The sequence below is a fragment of the Hyla sarda genome, chromosome 6 (assembly GCF_029499605.1).
Source record: "Hyla sarda isolate aHylSar1 chromosome 6, aHylSar1.hap1, whole genome shotgun sequence".
NCBI lineage: Eukaryota > Metazoa > Chordata > Amphibia > Anura > Hylidae > Hyla > Hyla sarda.
In genome coordinates, this window is record NC_079194.1 from 301,180,934 (window position 1) to 301,207,532 (window position 26,599).

The 26,599-nt window shown below is 43.6% G+C and overlaps 1 protein-coding gene across 1 annotated transcript in view; it reads left to right on the top strand.

Moving 5' to 3' along the window:
* The window catches only part of PRMT3 (protein arginine methyltransferase 3), a 104,227-nt gene that overhangs the window by 67,890 nt on the left and 9,738 nt on the right, over positions 1-26,599 (top strand). The window contains exons 14-15 of the mRNA XM_056527921.1: positions 22,766-22,816; positions 22,901-22,988. Coding sequence (XP_056383896.1) covers positions 22,766-22,816; positions 22,901-22,988 — 139 coding nt within the window. The remainder of the gene's footprint in view (positions 1-22,765; positions 22,817-22,900; positions 22,989-26,599) is intronic.

Consider the following 26,599-nt stretch of genomic DNA (forward strand, 5'->3'; position numbering starts at 1 on the left):
AGTACAGGATAAGTAATGTAATGTATGTACACAGTGACCTCACCAGCAGAATAGTGAGTACAGCTCTGGAGTATAATACAGGATATAACTCAGGATCAGTACAGGATAAGTAATGTAATGTATGTACACAGTGACCTCACCAGCAGAATAGTGAATACAGCTCTGGGGTATAATACAGGATATAACTCAGGATCAGTACAGGATAAGTAATATATGTACACAGTGACCTCACCAGCAGAATAGTGAGTACAGCTCTGGAGTATAATACAGGATATAACTCAGGATCAGTACAGGATAAGTAATGTAATGTATGTACACAGTGACCTCACCAGCAGAATAGTGAGTACAGCTCTGGAGTATAATACAGGATATAACTCAGGATCAGTACAGGATAAGTAATGTAATGTATGTACACAGTGACCTCACCAGCAGAATAGTGAGTACAGCTCTGGGGTATAATACAGGATATAACTCAGGATCAGTACAGGATAAGTAATGTATGTACACAGTGACCTCACCAGCAGAATAGTGAGTACAGCTCTGGAGTATAATACAGGATATAACTCAGGATCAGTACAGGATAAGTAATGTAATGTATGTACACAGTGATCTCACCAGCAGAATAGTGAGTACAGCTCTGGAGTATAATACAGGATATAACTCAGGATCAGTACAGGATAAGTAATATAATGTATGTACACAGTGACCTCACCAGCAGAATAGTGAGTACAGTCCTGGAGTATAATATTAGAGAGGTTTCTTTTGTCACAAATGACCTTCATGGAGTAGAGGACGTCTGATTCTTATCTTGTACATTAAGGACGTGACCCCATCTTCTGACCTGGCGTCATCTCTTATGTTGCGGGCTGAGGAGATATATAAATGGACGGGTGTAAATGAGCTCCTGTCACCCGGCTGCACTGGGTATAAGTCAATCATCATCTCCAGAAGCAGCGGCCGGAATAGACTGCAGGGTAAGGATGACTGAGCCATTGATCTCTGTGAATATGGAGGCTCCAGGAACCTTCTCCACAATGGAACAGTCAGTAAACCGGGGGAATAAGGCGCAAATGTTGCTATGAGGAGGATGGGTGTACTAGTTCAGAAATGGAGCTATTAGGTCAATCTAAAATAAATATGCTGAATATTTTTGCATTACACGAGGGCCAGGGGGGCCCTCGTGTAATGCAATAATATTCAGCATTCAGGGGCCCCACCTCACACGTATGTTACAGGACACGGGATCAATCATTCTTCTCGCTTTCCAGCTTTATTTGTCCGCCATCGCTCCGCGTCCTGCTCTCCGTCTCCCATTAATATAAATCTTTTTCTGCCCTAAAATTATACGACGCAAGATCAATTCTCATTCCATCAGTTCTCAGCAGATGCCCCATAATGAGAAGAGGACGCAGCATGGAACGGCGGCACCGCAGAACGGTGTACAGACAACCGGTATGGAATTAACGCCGGACCGCGGTTATTATAATAGAACGCCGGAGCATGACTTCAAGATACACAGAAATCTATCGTACTAGATGCCCGACTATTACTGCGGGGGGAGTGATGGAGGGGATAGGTTTAGTTAGTGGCTGACACTTCATTTATCATCTCCCGCTGCCCAACCTTGCAGTAAATGAACAATAAACCACATTATCCCCACTGAGCAGAGCTTTATACTTGGTACAAAACCGTAAATTCTACATATGTGTGAAGACAAACACCAAGATCTCCTCAGACGTCTCCGACAAGAAGATGCTTTGTTATTAAAGGGCCACCCCGCCAAAAATGTGCACAGTACTGATAGAGGAAAGAAGCATTAAAATATCACCCCAAAATATAAGATGACCCCGGAAAATTATAAACCTGAAAATATGTGATCCTGAGTTATATCCTGTATTATACTCCAGAGCTGTACTCACTATTCTGCTGGTGAGGTCACTGTGTACATACATTACATTACTTATCCTGTACTGATCCTGAGTTATATCCTGTATTATACTCCAGAGCTGTACTCACTATTCTGCTGGTGAGGTCACTGTGTACATACATTACATTACTTATCCTGTACTGATCCTGAGTTATATTCTGTATTATACTCCAGAGCTGTACTCACTATTCTGCTGGTGAGGTCACTGTGTACATACATTACATTACTTATCCTGTACTGATCCTGAGTTATATCCTGTATTATACTCCAGAGCTATACTCACTATTCTGCTGGTGAGATCACTGTATACATACATTACATTACTTATCCTGTACTGATCCTGAGTTATATCCTGTATTATATACTCCAGAGCTGTACTCACTATTCTGCTGGTGAGGTCACTGTGTACATACATTACATTACTTATCCTGTACTGATCCTGAGTTATATCCTGTATTATACTCCAGAGCTGCACTCACTATTCTGCTGGTGAGGTCACTGTGTACATACATTACATTACTTATCCTGTACTGATCCTGAGTTATATCCTGTATTATACTCCAGAGCTGTACTCACTATTCTGCTGGTGAGGTCACAGTGTACATACATTACATTACTTATCCTGTACTGATCCTGAGTTATATCCTGTATTATATACTCCAGAGCTGTACTCACTATTCTGCTGGTGAGGTCACTGTGTACATACATTACATTACTTATCCTGTACTGATCCTGAGTTATATCCTGTATTATACTCCAGAGCTGCACTCACTATTCTGCTGGTGAGGTCACTGTGTACATACATTACATTACTTATCCTGTACTGATCCTGAGTTATATCCTGTATTATACTCCAGAGCTGTACTCACTATTCTGCTGGTGAGGTCACAGTGTACATACATTACATTACTTATCCTGTACTGATCCTGAGTTATATCCTGTATTATACTCCAGAGCTGTACTCACTATTCTGCTGGTGAGATCACTGTGTACATACATTACTTATCCTGTACTGATCCTGAGTTATATCCTGTATTATACTCCAGAGCTGTACTCACTATTCTGCTGGTGAGGTCACTGTGTACATACATTACATTACTTATCCTGTACTGATCCTGAGTTATATCATGTATTATACTCCAGAGCTGCACTCACTATTCTGCTGGTGAGGTCACTGTGTACATACATTACATTACTTATCCTGTACTGATCCTGAGTTATATCCTGTATTATACTTCAGAGCTGTACTCACTATTCTGCTGGTGAGGTCACTGTGTACATACATTACATTACTTATCCTGTACTGATCCTGAGTTATACCCTGTATTATACTCCAGAGCTGCGCTCACTATTCTGCATTGCGTCAGGGTTGTATTCTCTCTATTCCCTGCTCTCCTCCAGTGATTTGCATTGTGGGATATGTCATCTTCATATCTGATACAATGCTGGTATTACAGACATGTGACCTCACTGTGATACATTGTTATGACTCGGTGTAGCTGCGCTCGTTCGTTACAATGTATCAGCGCTTGTTACGTTTTTTTTTTTAAACCTTTGATTTGCTCTCAGTTCATCGGATTTGGAGTCTCCGGAGAGGAACATTACTTCTCCTGACAAATTGAAGCCTTCCCAAAATTTGTCATGAAAGTAAATTGCACTTGAGTTAAGGAACGTTGAGAATTACTTTTCATTCATCGTTCTGGGTTCTTCTCTGCGGAGTTTTTATCTCTTGAAAAAAAGAAAAAAAAATCTCCAGCGAATCCGCAGCCGCGTAGAGATTTGTCGCCGACGGAGGAAACAAATTAAGGATCAAATGTATCCGCATGAACACAAGTCCTTGAGTCGCCCTCTATTGTTATGGTGTCGGATATTCTGCTGGGTTCTTCCTTAGTCACATCCGTTCCTGGGAAAGTTGTGTGATGTCCTGTCTGTTTACGGTTCACCCAACTTTCCCAGACTCCTGATAAGTGATCTGTCCTGTTTGTGTACCATGCTGTAGGGCAGTGTTTCCCAACCAGGGTGCCTCAAGCTGTTGTAAAACTACAACTCCCAGCATGCCCTGACAGCCAACGGCTGTCCGGGCATGCTGGGAGTTGTAGTTTTGCAACAGCTGGAGGCACCCTGGTTGGGAAACACTGATCTATGCGTACAATGGCTTCTGAACTCTCTATTGACCCTGGACGTCAGAGGAGAGGAGGGTCGGACAAGTGTCCCCCTGCAGAAAAGACTCTTCAGGCATGCTGGGAGTTGTAGTTTTGCCACAGCTGGAGGCACCCTGGTTGGGAAACACTGCTGTAGGGGATATATATATATATATATATATATATATATATATAATATGTTAAAGGGGTACTCCACTGGAAACAATTTCTTTTTAAATCAACTGATGACAGAAAGTTAAACAGATTTGTAAATTACTTCTATTAAAAAATCTTAATCCTTCCAGTACTTATCAGCTATTGTATGCTCCACAGGAAGTTCTTCTCTTTTTGAATTTCCTTGCTATCAGACCACAGTGCTCTCTGCTGACACCTCTGTCCATGTCAAGAACTGTCCAGAGCAGGAGAGGTTTGCTATGGGGATTTGCTCCTACTCTGGACAGTTCCTGACACGATCAGAGGGGTCAGCAGAGAGAACTGTCGTATGACAGAAAGGAAATTTAAAAAGAAAAGAACTTCCTGTGGAGCATACAGCAGCTGATAAGTACTGGAAAGATTAAGTTTATTTAATAGAAGTAATTTATAAATCTGTTTTAACTTTCTGCCACAAGTTGATTTAAAAATAGTTTCCAGTGGAATACCCCTTTAACATAATATATATATATATATATATATATATATATATATATATATATATATATATATATATATATATATATATATATATATACATACCGTGTTTCTCCGAAACTAAGACCGGGTCTTATATTAATTTTAGTCACAAAAAACACACTAGGGCTTATTTATTTACGGTATGGGGGGCTGCAGGAGTGTGGAGGATGGGGGGCTGCAGGAGTGTGGAGGATGGGGGGCTGCAGGAGTGTGGAGGATGGGGGGCTGCAGGAGTGTGGAGGATGGGGGGCTGCAGGAGTGTGGAGGATGGGGGGCTGCAGGAGTGTGGAGGATGGGGGGCTGCAGGAGTGTGGAGGATGGGGGGCTGCAGGAGTGTGGAGGATGGGGGGCTGCAGGAGTGTGGAGGATGGGGGGCTGCAGGAGTGTGGAGGATGGGGGGGCTGCAGGAGTGTGGAGGATGGGGGGCTGCAGGAGTGTGAAGGATGGGGGGCTGCAGGAGTGTGGAGGATGGGAGGCTGCAGCAGTGTGGAGGATGGGGGGCTGCAGCAGTGTGGAGGATGGGGGGCTGCAGGAGTGTGAAGGATGGGGGGCTGCAGCAGTGTGGAGGATGGGGGGCTGCAGGAGTGTGGAGAATGGGGGGCTGCAGGAGTGTGGAGGATGGGGGGCTGCAGGAGTGTGGAGGATGGGAGGCTGCAGGAGTGTGGAGGATGGGGGGCTGCAGGAATGTGAAGGATGGGGGGCTGCAGGAGTGTGGAGGATAGGGGGCATCCTCCTCACTCCTTCAGCCCCCCGTCCTCCCCTTCCCCTGTCGTCCTCCACACTCCTACCATACCCTACAGCAGTGTTTCCCAACCAATGTCCTCCAGCTGTTGCAAAACTACAACTCCCAGCATGCCCGGACAGCCTTTGGCTGTCCGTGCATGCTGGGAGTTGTAGTTTTGCAACAGCTGGAGGCACACTGGTTGGGAAACACTGCCCTACAGTGCCCCCCACCCCTCTGCCATAATAAACTTGGGTACCGGTACTCATTTCACTTTCTTACCGTACCCTGCGGATCTTCTCCTGTAGCTTACCGTAGCAGCCGGGGGCAGGGACACGTCCGTGACGTCGGCCGTGCATACGCGCCAACGTTTTAGAACGTCGGCGTCCCTGCCCCGGCTGAATTACGGTAAGCCGCGGGACCAGCCAAAGGAGGCGGGGGGGGGGGGGGGGGCCGAGGGGGGCTGTGGGGTCTGCGGGCATTACGCGGGTGGTCGGGGGGGATGTGGAATCTGCGGGCATTACCGCACTGTGGTGTCGGGTCTGCGGGCATTACTGTGGCGGCCGGGGGGGGGGCTATGGAGTCTGCGGGCATTACTGTGGGGTCTGCGGGCATTACTGTGGGGTCTGCGGGCATTACTGTGGCGGCCGGGGGGGGGGCTATGGAGTGTGCGGGCATTACTGTGGGGTCTGCGGGCATTACTGGCGGCCGTGGTCCGGATCTGGACCGCGGTCCGCCAGCAGATTACCCCTGGACTAGGTCTTATTTTCGGGGTATGGTTTATTTTCGGGGAAACACGGTACACATATCCCCTACAGCAGTGTTTCCCAACCAGGGTGCCTCCAGCTGTTGCAAAACTACAACTCCCAGCATGCCCGGACAGCCGTTGGCACAGCCGTCAGACCACAGTGCTCTCTGCTGACACCTCTGCCCATTTTAGGAACTGTCCAGAGCATGACCAAATCCCCATAGCAAACCTCTCCTGCTATGGACAGTTCCTGACATGGACAAAGGTGTCAGCAGAGAGCACTGTGGTCAGACTGGAAAGGAAATTAAAAAAGAAAAGTACTTCCTGTGGAGCATACAGCAGCTGATAAGTACTGGAAGGATTAAGTTTATTTAATAGAAATAATTTACAAATCTGTTTAACTTTCTGGCACCAGTTAATAAAAAAAATTTTTTTTCCGTTGAAGTACCCCTTTAAGGAACATTCAATGACAATGTGATAGCGGCCATATTAGTCACCCAGCTGGCTAAGAAACTGATAGACCGAAGAAGCTGAAGTTGCAATTTTATACTTTTAAAATTCGCCGTATTGGGTCCTAATACGTCAGGTGGTTTTCTTAATACTAAGAGGAGACTGATCGCCGCGTCCCGTATGTTCCAGCCCATAAATCTGTGCCCCCTTTTTCGTTGTAGCAGCTCTCCACCGCTGTCACCCACGGCTCGTTCTCTCTCTGTATTCCAGGCGCGCGCTCGCTCTTCATCCCGTCCTCCATCATCCCTGCTGTTCTCATTACCCACAGCGCTCATTCTCACAGGAAAATGGCTTTCTTGTTTGTCAGTGGAATTATATAGAAGGCTCCGCGCACTTTCTGAGGGTCTTTAATCGCATTGACCTGGTTTTCACCCTGTAAATTAAATCCCACTAAACTAACCGGCCCTAAAATTGCTTCATTTCACTGGAATAAAATACGTCAACACTCAATGTGATTAAAGCGTCAAATATCAGTATTAATCCTCATTATAAGGCCAGATATTGTATATAGAGATGTAACCGGGCAAATGGTAATATATAAAGTCTCTGTGTATTATTATATTACATATTGTGTATAATACTCCAGAGCTGCACTCGCTATGCTGCTGGTGAGGTCACTGTGTACATACATTACATTACTTATCCTGTACTGATCCTGAGTTATATCCTATATTATACCCCAGAGCTGTACTCACTATTCTGCTGGTGAGATCACTGTGTACATACATTACATTACTTATCCTGTACTGATCCTGAGTTATATCCTGTATTATACCCCAGAGCTGTACTCACTATTCTGCTGGTGAGGTCACTGTGTACATACATTACATTACTTATCCTGTACTGATCCTGAGTTATATCCTGTATTATACCCCAGAGCTGTACTCACTATTCTGCTGGTGAGATCACTGTGTACATACATTACATTACTTATCCTGTACTGATCCTGAGTTATATCCTGTATTACACTCCAGAGCTGTACTCACTATTCTGCTGGTGAGGTCACTGTGTACATACATTACATTACTTATCCTGTACTGATCCTGAGTTATATCCTGTATTATATGCCAGAGCTGTACTCACTATTCTGCTGGTGAGGTCACTGTGTACATACATTACATTACTTATCCTGTACTGATCCTGAGTTATATCCTGTATTATACTCCAGAGCTGTACTCACTATTCTGCTGCTGAGGTCACTGTGTACATACATTACATTACTTATCCTGTACTGATCCTGAGTTATATCCTGTATTATACTCCAGAGCTGTACTCACTATTCTGCTGGTGAGGTCACTGTGTACATACATTACATTACTTATCCTGTACTGATCCTGAGTTATATCCTGTATTATACACCAGAGCTGCACTCACTATTCTGCTGGTGAGGTCACTGTGTACATACATTACATTACTTATCCTGTACTGATCCTGAGATATATCCTGTATTATACTCCAGAGCTGTACTCACTATTCTGCTGGTGAGGTCACTGTGTACATACATTACATTACTTATCCTGTACTGATCCTGAGTTATATCCTGTATTATACCCCAGAGGAGCTGCACTCACTATTCTGCTGGTGAGATCACTGTGTACATACATTACATTACTTATCCTGTACTGATCCTGAGTTATATCCTGTATTATACTCCAGAGCTGTACTCCCTATTCTGCTGGTGGGGTCACTGTGTACATACATTACATTACTTATCCTGTACTGATCCTGAGTTATATCCTGTATTATACTCTAGAGCTGCACTCACTATTCTGCTGGTGAGGTCACTGTATACATACATTACATTACTTATCCTGTACTGATCCTGAGTTATACCCTGTATTATACTCCAGAGCTGCACTCACTATTCTGCTGGTGAGGTCACTGTGTACATACATTACATTACTTATCCTGTACTGACCCTGAGTTATATCCTGTATTATACTCCAGAGCTGTACTCACTATTCTGCTGGTGAGATCACTGTGTACATACATTACATTACTTATCCTGTACTGATCCTGAGTTATATCCTGTATTATACTCCAGAGCTGCACTCACTATTCTGCTGGTGAGGTCACTGTGTACATACATTATATTACTTATCCTGTACTGATCCTGAGTTATATCCTGTATTATACCCCAGAGCTGTACTCACTATTCTGCTGGTGAGGTCACTGTGTACATACATTACATTACTTATCCTGTACTGATCCTGAGTTATATCCTGTATTATATTCCAGAGCTGTACTCACTATTCTGCTGGTGGGGTCACTGTGTACATACATTACATTACTTATCCTGTACTGGTCCTGAGTTATATTCTGTATTATACTCCAGAGCTGTACTCACTATTCTGCTGGTGAGATCACTGTGTACATACATTACATTACTTATCCTGTACTGATCCTGAGATATATCCTGTATTATACTCCAGAGCTGTACTCACTATTCTGCTGGTGGGGTCACTGTGTACATACATTACATTACTAATCCTGTACTGATCCTGAGTTATATCCTGTATTATACCCCAGAGCTGTACTCACTATTCTGCTGGTGGGGTCACTGTGTACATACATTACTTATCCTGTACTGATCCTGAGTTATATCCTGTATTATACACCAGAGCTGTACTCACTATTCTGCTGGTGAGATCACTGTGTACATACATTACATTACTTATCCTGTACTGATCCTGAGATATATCCTGTATTATACTCCAGAGCTGTACTCACTATTCTGCTGGTGGGGTCACTGTGTACATACATTACATTACTAATCCTGTACTGATCCTGAGTTATATCCTGTATTATACCCCAGAGCTGTACTCACTATTCTGCTGGTGGGGTCACTGTGTACATACATTACTTATCCTGTACTGATCCTGAGTTATATCCTGTATTATACTCCAGAGCTGCACTCACTATTCTGCTGGTGAGGTCACTGTGTACATACATTAGTCATGAGATCATCTGGTCGGGGTGACAATCAGGCATCTTTGTGTCTGTCACATACATCAGATGAGATTTCCTGCTGTGTAAGCAGAATTTCCCATCATGTTTCTTGTAGGATGTGTCAGGACTGATGGCAGGATCTGGTGTCTCCATCTTCCCCGCTGTATTCTGCCCGTCAGGAGTGATGAGTGAATATTGAGCGCTGGCCCCGCTGCTTCCTCCCATGCTGAGCTGACACTCATTGATTTCTATTACAGGATACAGTGCTGATTGTTCAGAGCAGGACCCTCACACCTGAGTGGAGACACCGGACCCCCCCTTCAGTCTATAATATATTTTTTTCCATTATATTATGCTCTTATATCTATATATTGATCCGAGTCATTGAACTAATTTTCCTGGTAATGACTTGTTCTGCTTGTTGGATTTTACAATATTCCTGATCTTGTGGTAATTCACATTACAGGGAAGTGTGTGCGCTTTAATTTACATTTTGTAGAACAGTTTCTATAGTATAGATCAGTGTTTCCCAACCTGGGTGCCTCCAGCTGTGGCAAAACTACAACTCTCAGCATGCCCGAACAGCCAAAGGCTGTCCGGGCATGCTGGGAGTCATAGTTTTGCCACAGCTGGAGGCACTCTGGTTGGGAAACGCTGGTGTAGATCTTTATACAGATATCGTTCTACAGATAACTTTATATAGTGTTATGACTGTTGTTGTGTCGATCTTTAAGATATCTTTTATATATTTATATATATATATATATATATATATATGTATATAAATTTCTATAATCACATTCACAATTTATCCTGTGTGCCGTCCTGCTTTCTCTGCCAGTCTGTACTCAAATAATTGACGTAAAGAGGCAAGTAAGTTTATTGGGCGGCAGTACTATTTGTGCCATCATTATCTACAAAAAGTATTATATCTATACCTGCATCAATTTATGGGGAGACAAGGAGGCAGTACTATCTGTGTCTGCATTATTTACAGGGAAAGATAGGTCAACAGTACTATCTGTGCCTAGAAAATTTACAGGGAGAGACCAGGACGCAGAACTACTTGTCTCTACATAATTTATAGGGAAAGACAGGGAAGCAGTACTATCTGTGCCTACAACAACTTACAGGGAGACAGTACTATCTGTGCCTACAAAATTTGCATGGAGAAACCAGGAAGCAGTACTACTTGTGTCTACATAATTTATAGGGGAAGACAGGGAGGCAGTACTATCTGTGCCTACAACAATTACAGGGAGACAGTACTATCTTTCTTTCCCGACATCATTTACAGGAAGAAACAGGGATAAAGTACTCTCTGTGACTACAACATTTACAGGGAGAGACCAGGATGAAGTACTATTTGTGTCTACATAATTTATATGGAAAGATAGGTCAACAGTACTATGTGTGGCTACAACATTTACTGCAAGAGACAGGGAGACAGTGCTATCTGTGTCCACATCTTTTACAGGGAAAGATAGGTCAGTATTATGCAGTATTATGTGTGCCTTCAACATTTACATCAAGAAATAGTGAGGCAGTACAGTCTGTGTCTAAATAATTTACAGGGAAAGATAGGTCAACAGTATTGTGTGCCTACGACATTTACAGAGAGAGGCTAGGACACCGTACTATCTGTGTCTACAACATTTACAGAGAGAGGCCAGGACATAGTACTATCTGTTTCTACATAATTAACAGGAAAGGCAGGGAGGTAGTACTATCTGTGTCTACAACAATTACATGAAAACAGTACTATCTGTGTCTACATCCTTTACAGAGAAAGATTGGTCAACAGTATTATGAGTGCCTATAACATTTACTGCAAGAGAAAGGGATGCAGTACTACCTGTCCCTTCATAATTTACAGGAAGAAACAGGGATAAAGTACTACCTGTGTCTTCATCATGTACAGTAAGGCATTATTAACAGGAAGAGAAAATACTATCTTTAGATTGGGAGGCAGTACTTTATGTGTCTGTAACATTTACAGGTAGATATGGAGGCAGTGCTGTTGTATCTGTGACTAACATTTCCAGGGAGACATTACTATCTTTAGCCATATTTACACGGAGTGGCAGGGAGACAGTACTATCTGTTCTGATTACATTTACAGGGAAAGATTGGTCAACAGCATTATGTGTGCTCACAGTCTTTGCAGAAAGAGACATGGAGGCAGTACTATCTGTTAAGGCATAATTTACAGGGAGAGACAGGGTGGCAGTACTATCTGTGTTTACATCATGTACAGTAAGACAGTATTTTCTCTCCCTGTAAATGACATCTGTAGATTGGGTGGCAGTACTACCTTTGTCTGTAACATTTACAGGTAGATATGGAGGCAGTACTGCTGTATCTGTGACTAACATTTACAGGGAGACATTACTATCTGTAGCCATATCATTTACATGGAGTGTCAGGGAGGCAGTACTATCTGTGTCTGTAGATAGAGACGCAGTACAGTCTGTTTCTACAATATTTACAGTATGTTAACATCACTTTAAAATTCTAATATTTCCAGGGCAGAAATCTATGTAGTAATTTTCTATTGCTTGTGAACTGGGTTCCAGAAACCCTTCTGACATTCATGGGAAGCAGTTTGTCATTGGTTTTCGTGTGTGAATATGGTCTTACATCAAGAGGCAGATATTACTGTCTGTGTCTACAACATTTCCAGGGAGAGGCAATACTATTCGTGTCCACAACAATTAGAGGGAGAGACAGTACTATCTGTACCTGCATCATTCATAGAGAGAGACAGGGAGGCAGTGCTATCTGTATCTACATCATTCATAGAGCGAGAGAGGGAGGTAGTGCTATGTGTACCTACATCATTCACAAGGAGTTAGTGCTATCTGTACCTACAAATTACACAGGGAGAGACAGGGAGGCAGTGCTATCTGTACCTACATCATTCACAGGGAGAGACAGGGAGGCAGTACTATCTCTACCTACACAATATACCAGCAGGCAGTGCTATCTGTACCTAAATCATTCACAGAGGGAGATAGGGAAGCAGAACTATCTGTACCTACATCATTCACAGGGAGAGACAGGGAGGCAGTACTATCTGTACCTACATCATTCACAGGGAGAGACAGAGAGGCAGTACTATCTGTACTTACACAATATACCAGCAGGCAGTACTATCTGTACCTACGTCATTCACAGAGGGAGATAGGGAAGCAGTACTATCTGTACCTACATCATTCACAGGGGAAGACAGGGAAGCAGTACAATCTGTACTTACATCATTTACAGGGGGAGACGGAAGCAGTACTAGCTGTACCTACATCATTCACAGGGGAAGACAGGGAAGCAGTACTATCTGTACCTACATCATTTACAGGGGGAGACAGGGAGGCAGTACTATCTATATCTACATCATTCACAGGGGGAGACAGGGAGGCAGTACTATCTGTATCTACATCATTCACAGGGAGGGACAGGAAGGCAGTGCTATCTGTACCTACATCATTCACAGGGAAAGACAGGAAGGCAGTGCTATCTGTACCTACATCATATACAGGGAGAGACAGGAAGGCAGTACTATCTGTACCTACATCATTCACAGGGGGAGACAGGGAGGCAGTACTATCTATATCTACATCATTCACAGGGAGGGACAGGAAGGCAGTACTATCTGTACCTACATCATTCACAGGGAGAGACAGGAAGGCAGTGCTATCTGTACCTACATCATATACAGGGAGAGACAGGAAGGCAGTGCAATCTGTACCTACATCATATACAGGGAGAGACAGGAAGGCAGTGCTATCTGTACTATCTGTACCTACATCATTCACAGGGGGAGACAAGAAGGCATTACTATCTGCATCTACATTATTTCCAAAGAGAGACAGGGAGGCAGCACTATCTGTACCTACATCTTGGGCTATCCATGTAAAAAGGCCTTTAGAGTAAGAAGGAGAAACAGGTGTCAGTGCTATCTATATCAATATAATTTACAGAGAGACAAGGAGGCAGTAATATCTGTGTGCATCTTGTACAAGGTTATAGTAATATCTGTGCCTTTTATCAATTACATGGAGGAACAGGGATGCAGCACAATATGTGTTCACAGAGCAACGCTTGCTGTGTATTGGTTGTAGAGGAGCCCCATAGCTTCACCCTAGGATCTTATTGGGCTTCCGGTCAGGCCAGTGTGCCTGCAGCTGTTGCAAAACTACAACTCCCAGCATGCCCGGACAGCCAACGGCTGTCCGGCCATGCTGGGAGTTGGAGTTTTGCAACATCTGGAGGGCCCCAGTTTGGGACCACTGATATAGACCCATAGATTATCAGTCTGGATCTTCTTGTAATGTTTCGGTTCTGTTAGACGGTGAAAGGCGTTACTGTAGGAGCCATCTTCTAGTGCCCAGGAGCGTTATTCCTGCTCATACAGATCCTTGTACATCACATCTGATGTATCCGTCTCCTCTGAGGATTAAGTATGGGATTATCCGCCAGGTGTGCGGTGTCGGGACCGCCGCTCCTTCATGCTTGGCTAAACCCCATCACAAGAACATTATCCTCCCACTTTGTGTGGCCGACTGGTTCATTGTATCTCCAACCAAACACAAAGGGCCCGGACTATCAAAATGACAAATGGGCCCCTCCAGATAAGAAACGCCATCGCAACGGTTAATTTTCTTACTTATTGAATAGATCATTTTCCTGTTCTGTATTTCTTTTCCTCTCCTGTGAACATGTAGTAAAACTTAACGCAAAGACGAGCAGAACGGAGGCCGAAAACCGCAATATCTATAGGAATTTTATTCTGTCAATGTCATCGGTAGATAAAACAAGAATTCTAGTTTATGGTTCCATCGGAAGAACAAAGCGTATGTTATGTGTGACCATCGCTGCAGGGACCTGGATTTACCTCATCTTACTGTTCTATCCTCTGGTTATTTTAGAATATACTCATATAGCCTTTAACTACTATAATACTGCCTCCTATAAACAAGAATATACCTACTATAATACTGCCCCCTATATACAAGAATATAACTACTATAATACTGCCTCCTATATACAAGAATATATCTACTATAATACTGCTCCTATATACAAGAATATAACCACTATAATACTGCCTCCTATATACAAGAATATAACCACTATAATACTGCCTCCTATATACAAGAATATAACCACTATAATACTGCCTCCTATATACAACAATATAACTACTATAATACTGCTCCTATATACAGGAATAGAACTACTATAATACTGCCTCCTATAAACAAGAATATACCTACTATAATACTGCCCCCTATATACAAGAATATAACTACTATAATACTGCCTCCTATATACAAGAATATATCTACTATAATACTGCTCCTATATACAAGAATATAACTACTATAATACTGCTCCTATATACAATAATATAACTACTATAATACTGTCTCCTATATACAAGAATATAACTACTATAATACTGCTGCTATATACAAGAATATAACTACTATAATACCGCTCCTATATACAAGAATATAACTACTATAATACTGCTCCTACATACAAGAATATAACTACTCTAATACTGCTCCTATATACAAGAATATAACTACTATAATACTGCCCCCTATATACAAGAATATAACTACTATAATACTGCTCCTATATACAAGAATATAACTACTATAATACTGCTTCTATATACAAGAATATAACTACTATAATACTGCCCCTATATACAAGAATATAACTACTAAAATACAGTACTGCTCCTATATTCAAGAATATAACTATTATAATACTGCTCCTATATACAAGACTATAACTACTATAATACTGCCTCCTATATACATGAATATAACTACTATAATACTGCTCCTATATACAAGAATATAACTACTATAATACTGCTCCTATATACAAGAATATAACTACTATAATACGGCCTCCTATATACAAGAATATAACTACTATAATACTGCTCCTATATACAAGAATATATAACTACTATAATACTGCTCCTATATACAAGAATATATAACTACTATAATACTGCTCCTATATACAAGAATATAACTACTATAATACTGCTCCTATATACAAGAATATAACTACTATAATACTGCACCTATATACAAGAATATAAGTACTATAATACTGTTCCTATATACAAGAATATAACTACTATAATACTGCTCCTATATACAAGAATATAACTACTATAATACTGTTCCTATATACAAGAATATAAGTACTATAATACTGTTCCTATATACAAGAATATAACTACTATAATACTGCACCTATATACAAGAATATAACTACTATAATACTGCTCCTATATACAAGAATATAACTACTATAATACTGCTCCTATATACAAGAATATAACTACTATAATACTGCTCCTATATACAAGAATATAACTATTAATCTTTGCAGCTATGGCGGTGAACATCTTGTTCCTGTTGTGGTTTTCCAGATTTTTCCGGGTTTTTATCTCCTCTTCTGTGATTTCCCATCTCGTGTAATACTCTCCTAGAGGAATAAATAAACCCGCACCCCCCTGCTCTATGACATTCGCTGTTGATGGACCTTGATTGTGTTTTATGCTGGTAGGAAGCGGCTCTTGTGGCTGATAGAAAATCAATCCAGTAAGTCAACCATGGCTGAGCGCGGCGTCCTCTATTACTGGTTGTGGGATCACGTCCTGACGTCAGGCAAATAGCTAATTTCAGTAGAATAAAATGGGGGACCCGGGGGAGGGGGGAGTCAGACCTGTGGGGACAATAATTTCTTCCGTCATCCTGATGTATAGCGCAACCTTTTTTTAAATGGGGGGTGTCCAGGGTGAGAAGAACATGGCTGTATCATGGAGTGGTGTGGTGCTTTTATTTATTTTTTTAAATCGAGGCAGCAATGTTTGTATGATCTAGAACATCCCTATAAGGGTTTTATCCAGGAATAGAAGAACAGAGCTAATTTCTTTGAAAAACAGCGCTACCCCTGTCGTCAGGTTGTGTGTGGTATTGCAGCTTGGCTCCATTCACTTTTATACAAGTAAGCTGTAATAACACACACATCCTGAGGACCGGCGTGACGCTGTTTTTTATTTTTTTACTAATCGTGGATTTCGGCTTTAAATGTAGGTTCACTTTCAAACGTGTTTGTGCACAGAGCCCCGCTTGTCCTCGGTGTACAGAGCCCTGTTTGTCCTCGGTGTACAGAGCCCCGCTTCTCCTCGGTGTACAGAGCCCCGCTTGTCCTCAGTGTACAGAGCCCCGCTTCTCCTCAGTGTACAGAGCCCCGCTTGTCCTCAGTGTACAGAGCCCCGCTTGTCCTCAGTGTACAGGGCCCCGCTTGTCCTCGGTGTACAGAGCCCCGCTTGTCCTCAGTGTACAGGGCCCCGCTTGTCCTCAGTGTACAGGGCCCCGCTTGTCCTCAGTGTACAGGGCCCCGCTTGTCCTCAGTGTACAGGGCCCCGCTAGTCCTCAGTGTACAGAGCCCCGCTTGTCCTCGGTGTACAGGGCCCCGCTTGTCCTCGGTGTACAGAGCCCCGCTTGTCCTCGGTGTACAGAGCCCTGCTTGTCCTCGGTGTACAGGGCCCCGCTTGTCCTCGGTGTACAGGGCCCCGCTTGTCCTCGGTGTACAGGGCCCCGCTTGTCCTCGGTGTACAGGGCCCCGCTTGTCCTCGGTGTACAGGGCCCCGCTTGTCCTCGGTGTACAGGGCCCCGCTTGTCCTCGGTGTACAGGGCCCCGCTTGTCCTCGGTGTACAGGGCCCCGCTTGTCCTCGGTGTACAGGGCCCCGCTTGTCCTCGGTGTACAGGGCCCCGCTTGTCCTCGGTGTACAGGGCCCCGCTTGTCCTCGGTGTACAGGGCCCCGCTTGTCCTCGGTGTACAGGGCCCCGCTTGTCCTCGGTGTACAGGGCCCCGCTTGTCCTCGGTGTACAGGGCCCCGCTTGTCCTCGGTGTACAGGGCCCCGCTTGTCCTCGGTGTACAGGGCCCCGCTTGTCCTCGGTGTACAGGGCCCCGCTTGTCCTCGGTGTACAGGGCCCCGCTTGTCCTCGGTGTACAGGGCCCCGCTTGTCCTCGGTGTACAGGGCCCCGCTTGTCCTCGGTGTACAGGGCCCCGCTTGTCCTCGGTGTACAGGGCCCCGCTTGTCCTCGGTGTACAGGGCCCCGCTTGTCCTCGGTGTACAGGGCCCCGCTTGTCCTTGGTGTACAGGGCCCCGCTTGTCCTTGGTGTACAGGGCCCCGCTTGTCCTCGGTGTACAGGGCCCCGCTTGTCCTCGGTGTACAGGGCCCCGCTTGTCATTGTGATCTTGTCTTGTCAAGGATCATTGTGGTTTGTCCAAAACGCGTTGTCTTTACCAGTAATGCTTTTGTTTTTCAAGAGTTTTAATAAAGGATAACATTGCAGCAGTTTAGAGATGGAAGCTGTTTCTTTCTTCTGGTTTCCGGTTTAGTTTGTAGTGGAAAGTTGGGTGACTACCTTTCCTCCATTTTTGCATTAGTATTTCTTCTAGGAGTCATCACTCGGCTTTCCCAGGCTGCTGAATTTCACCTTTTCTACTTATGCAACATACATATCTGTACTGTTCTTGACTATTCAGGAATCCTGAAAAGCTGGGTCACTTAGCATAGTAAGCTTTCCCAGACTCATTAATGTCATCACTGCCTAACTTTGTAACCATTTTTTTTTTTTTTTTTTTTTGTCCTCCTCTTGTATTGCTACATATATCTGCATATGATATTTTATCATTCAGGAGTCCAGGAAAGCTGAGTTACCTTAATTACTGCACCAATTACCTTTCTAAAGTTGTCACCCTGCTTTCCCCGGCTCACTAATGTCACTGCCTAATTATTTAGCAGCTATATATCTTCCCTTCTGGTATTGCATAATGGCCTCTCAGGGACTCTGAAAAGTTGGGTGATAATGTTGCCTTTATTAATGCTCATCCAAATGTGTTGTCACTCACATTTAGACTCCTAAATGTCACAACTGCCCCAGTAATGCAGAAACATCTCTCTCCTCTTCTGTTGCTACTGTTTTAGGCAGATTGACCATTCAGAAATATAGGAAAGCTGGATGACCACGTCTTCCATAGCAGTAATGTCATCTGTGCTACTTTCGACTCTGCTTATATCTGTTCCAGGAAAAAACAGTCAACTAAAGAGGACGTTTAAAGACTTGAACTTTTTTCCTTTTTTTAATTTATTAATTTTTTTAATGTTTTTACATGCAACATTTTTCTTGCATGTAAGTAGTAAAAGCGCCAGAATGAACAGTTTGTGTGAATGGAAATGTAGCAGCTTTCTTCTTAAAACAGCGCCACCACCAGTCCTCAGGTGGTGTGTGGTATTTCAACTCTGCTCCAATCACTTTAATAGAACTGAGCTGCAATACCGCACACAACCTGAGGGCAATGGTGGCGCTGTTTCTGGATAACCGCTTTAAGAGGAAACGTCCTATATTAGTGTTTCCCAACCAGGGTGCCTCCAGCTGTTGCAAAACAACAACTCCCAGCATGCCCGGACAGCCATCGGCTGTCCGGGCATGCTGGGAGTTGTAGTTTTGCAACAGCTGGAGGCACCCTGGTTGGGAAACACTGACCTATGCGTACAACGGCTTCTCAACTCTCTGTTGAGCCTGGATGTCAGAGGAGAGAAGTGGCTTCCGGCCAGGCCTAGGACAAAGTCAAACTGCAGAATTTAAAGCAGTGTTTCCCAACCAGGGTGCCTCCAGCTGTTGCAAAACAACAACTCCCAGCATGCCCGGACAGCCAATGGCTTTGTACAGGAGCCCCATAGCTTCATCTCAGGACCTTATTGGGCTTTCGGCCAGGTCTAGGACATAGTCAGACTTCAGAATCTAAAGCAGTGTTTCCCAACCAGTGTGCCTCCAGCTGTTGCAAAACTACAGCTCCCATCATGGCCTGACAGCTGCAGGCTGCATCCTCTACAGCAGTCTTTCCTGTAGCTGTGGCTCTCCAAATGTAGCAGAACTACAAAGCCTATCGTGCCCTGATAGCCTTCAGCATGATGAGAGTTGTAGTCTTGCAAACATGGAAGAATAACTACACACATATGTTGGGTGGAGTAGTCGCGTTCTTCCTTCTTCTCCGAAGGATTAAGATGCTCTGTGGTTGTCGCCTCTTCTGTACTGCAGCAAATCCAGTGACCTTGGTCTGACCTGTCCCTTTGGGTTAGAGGTCAAATGAATCAGTCGACTTCAGTCCCAGCTAGAGCAGTTTTTCCTACCAGTGTGCCTCCAGCTGTTGCAAAACTATGCAGCGTACACTCCCACTAGCACATGTATTCTGCAGGGGGACACTTGCCCGACCATTCTCTCCTCTGACATCCAGAGTCAGCAGAGAGTTAAGAAACCATTGTACACAAAGATCAGTGTTTCCCAACCAGGGTGCCTCCAGCTGTTGCAAAACTACAACTCCCAGTATGCACTCCCCATCCCTTTATACACTAGCACATATATTCTGCAGGAGGACGCTTGCCCGACCCTTCTCTCCTCTGACATCCAGAGTCAACAGTGAGTTGAGAAACCACACATAAATCAGTGTTTCCCAACCAGGGTGCCTCCAGCTGTTACAAAACTACAACTCGCAGCGTACACTCCCCATTACCCATATACACTAGCACATGTATTCTGCAGGGGGACACTTGCCCGACCATTCTCTCCTGACATCCAGAGTCAGCAGAGAGTTAAGAAACCATTGTACAAATAGATCAGTGTTTCCCAACCAGGGTGCCTCCAGCTGTTACAAAACTACAACTCCCAGCATGCACTCCCCATCCCTGTATACACTAGCACATGTATTTTGCAGGAGGACACTTGCCCGACCCTTCTCTCCTCTGACATCCAGAGTCAACAGTGAGTTGAGAAACCACACATAAATCAGTGTTTCCCAACCAGGGTGCCTCCAGCTGTTGCAAAACTACAGCTCCCAGCATGCCCGGACAGCCAACGGCTGTCCGGGCATGCTGCGAGTTGTAGTTTTGCAACAGCTGGAGGAACCCTGGTTGGGAAACACTATCCTGTATCCGCACCCGGATCTGGAGATACACACATATATATATATATATATATATATATATATATATATATATATATGTATAATATATATATATATATATATATATATATATATATATATATTTATAAATATGGTCAGTTTTCGTGCTGCAGAATTTCTGTTTCATCTGATTTTTTTTTTTGCGGAGTAAAAGTCATTAGTTCCAGGCGAGCGGCTTTTATCGAGTCAATGATTTTACAACTGGCAGGACGCCGGTAATGGAGAAGCAGGTTAGGAAATAATACGCCGAGGGATGAGACGCGCTATTTCATCTTCTGCCGCCACCGAGGTCCGGATGGCGTCCTTTCTTGTCATTTTTGTATTTTTTTTAATAGCCCTTTGATGCAACACTCGGAGAGACAATGCGTTCCAAATGTAGCGGCCATTAAACTCTTCCCTGCACCCGCCCGCAGGAGCCTTTTTTATTTTTTCCTTTTTCTTTTTTTTTTTTTTACAAAGCGCGGTAATTACTTGGCAGAGGCAGCGACGCTTTTGGGATTTGCGGAGTCAGTTTTTTTTTTTTTTTTTTTTCTCGTTTCACCTCCACGCCGCCAATCGCGTTGTACTTTGCCGCCGTACATAGAAGTGGTGATGAAGAATTTTTGGTGGTAGTCGCTGATGCCGCATTGAACGCCGCCGTGCTCTTGGATATTCAGCTCAGTTCTTCCTTTTATCTGTAGCGCTCGTCTGTTGCTTGCTCATCCTGGGCCTCCTGGTGCATGTATAGAATGCAGATTTATAGGTCAAATAAAGGGAAAGGTTTGATTTCTTCTGCACTTTTGTCATATATATATATAAAATAAGTAATATAAAAAAAAATAATAATAATAAAAAAAAAAAAATATATATATATATATATATATATGTGTACTGCCTGCCAGCCAGCTTTCCCAGTCTCCTTAAGAGCAGCCATATTGAAGCTCTTTGGAAGTGCAGGGCTTGCAATACTTCCCCAGCTTTCCCCATTTCCTAATGAATATATCTGTCTGGTAAAGCAGCCATATTGGATCTCTTCAGGAGACTGGGAAAGCTGGAAGGCACGCAGTGCAGGGCTTGAGGTACTTCCTCTATTTCCTAAAGAATATATCTGTCTGGTAAAGCAGTCATGTTAGAGATTTTTAAGATACTGGGAAAGCTGTGAACCCTGTATTCTGTACTGCCTGCCACCCAGCTTTCCCAGTCTGCTGAAGATATTTTTTTGGTAAAGCAGCCAAATTGGAGCTATTCAGGAGACTGGGAAATAATGGTGGCACACAGTACATTGTGCGGCGCTCACAGTTCTTTCCCAGTCTCCATAAAAGAATACTGGTCTGTTAAAGAAGCCATCTTGGAGCTCTTTAGGTGACTGGGAAAGCAGGGTGGCAGCTATTTCCACAAGAGACTATCTGCCTGGTAAAACAGTTGTATAAGAGCTCTTTAGGAGACTGGGAAAGCTGGGGGAGTACTGTGGGCCCAGCTTTGAGTACTGCCTTACACCCAGCTTTACCAGTCTGCTGAAAATATCTTTTGGTAAAGCAGCCATATTAGAGCTCTTCAGGAAACTGGGAAATAAGGGTGGCACACAATACACAGTGCAGAGCTCACTGTTCTTCCCCAGTCTCCTTAAGAGAATACCCATCTTTGTGCACTACCTGCCACCCAGCTTTCCCAGTCTGTTAAAGATATTTATCTTATAAAGCAGCCATTATGGGGCTCTTCAGAAAACTGGGAAAGCTGGATGGCACGCAGTACACAGTGCAGGGCTCACAGTACTTCCCCAGTTTTCCCAGTCTGGTTAAGCAGTCTTATAGCTCTTAAGGAGACTGCAGAAGCTGGGAGGCACGCATACTGTATGCCACCAAGCTTTTCCAGTACCCTTAAAGCCCCAGCAGTCATTAAACTACTGCTACAAAAAGAAAAAAAAACCCTTGTATTTGTTATGTGGTTGTGCTATAGAAGCTTTTGCGTTGTGTATGGCGCCGGCCGCGGTTCCTGCCGGTGACTGATTATCTCCGTTTCCCTCTTTCAGGCCGTAGCCGGATATTTTGATATGTTCTTCGAGAAGGATTGTCACACACCAGTAAGTACGCGGCGCCTCGGGCTGTGTGCCGATGGGTTCATGGAATAACGGAATGTAGCCTAATATTACAATTCTGCTCATTAGGTGACGTTCTCCACCGGCCCCAAATGCCCCAGGACCCACTGGAAGCAGACGGTGCTCCTCCTGGAGAAGACGGTGCCGGTCAGTGCAGGTAACGTCACCGCGCACCCACTCCTCCCCCTCATATCCTTATACACAGTGATCTCCTCCTCCTCCTCATATCCTTATACATAGTGATCTCCTCCTCCTCCCCCTCATATCCTTATACACAGTGATCTCCTCCTCCTCCTCATATCCTTATACATAGTGATCTCCTCCTCCTCCTCATATCCTTATACACAGTGATCTCCTCCTCCTCCTCATATCCTTATACACAGTGATCTCCTCCTCCTCCTCCTCATATCCTTATACATAGTGATCTCCTCCTCCTTATATCCTTATACACAGTGATCTCCTCCCCCTCATATCCTTATACATAGTGATCTCCTCCTCATATCCTTATACATAGTGATCTCCTCCTCCTTATATCCTTATACACAGTGATCTCCTCCCCCTCATATCCTTATACACAGTGATCTCCTCCTCCTCCTCATATCCTTATACACAGTGATCTCCTCCTCCTCCTCCTCATATCCTTATACATAGTGATCTCCTCCTCCTTATATCCTTATACACAGTGATCTCCTCCTCCTTATATCCTTATACACAGTGATCTCCTCCTCCTCCTTATATCCTTATACACAGTGATCTCCTCCTCCTTATATCCTTATACACAGTGATCTCCTTCTCCTCATATCCTTATACATAGTGATCTCCTCCTCCTCATATCCTTATACACAGTGATCTCCTCCTCCTCATATCCTTATACACAGTGATCTCCTCCTCCTCATATCCTTATACATAGTGATCTCCTCCTCCTCCTCCTCATATCCTTATACACAGTGATCTCCTCCTCCTCATATCCTTATACATAGTGATCTCCTCCTCCTCCTCCTCATATCCTTATACACAGTGATCTCCTCCTCCTCATATCCTTATACATAGTGATCTCCTCCCCCTCATATCCTTATACATAGTGATCTCCTCCCCCTCATATCCTTATACACAGTGATCTCCTCCTCATATCCTTATACATAGTGATCTCCTCCCCCTCATATCCTTATACACAGTGATCTCCTCCTCCTCATATCCTTATACATAGTGATCTCCTCCCCCTCATATCCTTATACATAGTGATCTCCTCCTCATATCCTTATACAGTGATCTCCTCCTCCTCCTCATATCCTTATACATAGTGATCTCCTCCTCCTCCTCATATCCTTATACATAGTGATCTCCTCCTCCTCCTCATATCCTTATACATAGTGATCTCCTCCTCCTCCTCATATCCTTATACACAGTGATCTCCTCCTCCTCCTCATATCCTTATACATAGTGATCTCCTCCTCCTCCTCATATCCTTATACATAGTGATCTCCTCCTCCTCCTCATATCCTTATACATAGTGATCTCCTCCTCCTCCTCATATCCTTATACACAGTGATCTCCTCCTCCTCCTCATATCCTTATACATAGTGATCTCCTCCTCCTCCTCATATCCTTATACATAGTGATCTCCTCCTCCTCCTCATATCCTTATACATAGTGATCTCCTCCTCCTCATATCCTTATACATAGTGATCTCCTCCTCCTCATATCCTTATACATAGTGATCTCCTCCTCCTCCTCATATCCTTATACATAGTGATCTCCTCCTCCTCATATCCTTATACATAGTAATCTCCTCCTCCTCATATCCTTATACATAGTGATCTCCTCCTCCTCATATCCTTATACATAGTGATCTCCTCCTCCTCATATCCTTATACATAGTGATCTCCTCCTCATATCCTTATACACAGTGATCTCCTCCTCATATCCTTATACATAGTGATCTCCTCCTCATATCCTTATACATAGTGATCTCCTCCTCCTCCTCATATCCTTATACATAATGATCTCCTCCTCCTCATATCCTTATACATAGTGATCTCCTCCTCCTCATATCCTTATACATAGTGATCTCCTCCTCCTCCTCATATCCTTATACATAGTGATCTCCTCCTCCTCCTCATATCCTTATACATAGTGATCTCCTCCTCCTCATATCCTTATACATAGTGATCTCCTCCTCCTCCTCATATCCTTATACATAGTGATCTCCTCCTCCTCCTCATATCCTTATACATAGTGATCTCCTCCTCCTCCTCATATCCTTATACATAGTGATCTCCTCCTCCTCCTCATATCCTTATACATAGTGATCTCCTCCTCCTCCTCATATCCTTATACATAGTGATCTCCTCCTCCTCATATCCTTATACACAGTGATCTCCTCCTCCTCCTTATATCCTTATACATAGTGATCTCCTCCTCCTCCTCATATCCTTATACATAGTGATCTCCTCCTTCTCCTCCTCATATCCTTATACACAGTGATCTCCTCCTCCTTCTCATATCCTTATACATAGTGATCTCTTCCTCCTCATATCCTTATACACAGTGATCTCCTCCTCATATCCTTATACACAGTGATCTCCTCCTCATATCCTTATACATAGTGATCTCTTCCTCCTCATATCCTTATACACAGTGATCTCCTCCTCCTCATATCCTTATACATAGTGATCTCCTCCTCCTCATATCCTTATACATAGTGATCTCCTCCTCCTCATATCCTTATACATAGTGATCTCCTCCTCCTCATATCCTTATACATAGTGATCTCCTCCTCCTCATATCCTTATACATAGTGATCTCCTCCTCCTCATATCCTTATACATAGTGATCTCCTCCTCCTCCTCCTCATATCCTTATACATAGTGATCTCCTCCTCCTCCTCATATCCTTATACATAGTGATCTCCTCCTCCTCATATCCTTATACATAGTGATCTCCTCCTCCTCATATCCTTATACACAGTGATCTCCTCCTCCTCATATCCTTATACATAGTGATCTCCTCCTCCTCCTCCTCATATCCTTATACATAGTGATCTCCTCCTCCTCATATCCTTATACACAGTGATCTCCTCCTCCTCCTCATATCCTTATACATAGTGATCTCGATCTCCTCCTCATATCCTTATACACAGTGATCTCCTCCTCCTCATATCCTTATACACAGTGATCTCCTCCTCCTCATATCCTTATACACAGTGATCTCCTCCTCCTCATATCCTTATACATAGTGATCTCCTCCTCCTCATATCCTTATACATAGTGATCTCCTCCTCCTCATATCCTTATACATAGTGATCTCCTCCTCCTCATATCCTTATACATAGTGATCTCCTCCTCCTCCTCATATCCTTATACATAGTGATCTCCTCCTCATATCCTTATACATAGTGATCTCCTCCTCATCATATCCTTATACATAGTGATCTCCTCCTCCTCCTCATATCCTTATACATAGTGATCTCCTCCTCCTCCTCATATCCTTATACATAGTGATCTCCTCCTCCTCATATCCTTATACATAGTGATCTCCTCCTCCTCCTCATATCCTTATACATAGTGATCTCCTCCTCCTCCTCATATCCTTATACATAGTGATCTCCTCCTCCTCATATCCTTATACATAGTGATCTCCTCCTCATCATATCCTTATACATAGTGATCTCCTCCTCCTCATATCCTTATACATAGTGATCTCCTCCTCCTCATATCCTTATACATAGTGATCTCTTCCTCATCATATCCTTATACATAGTGATCTCCT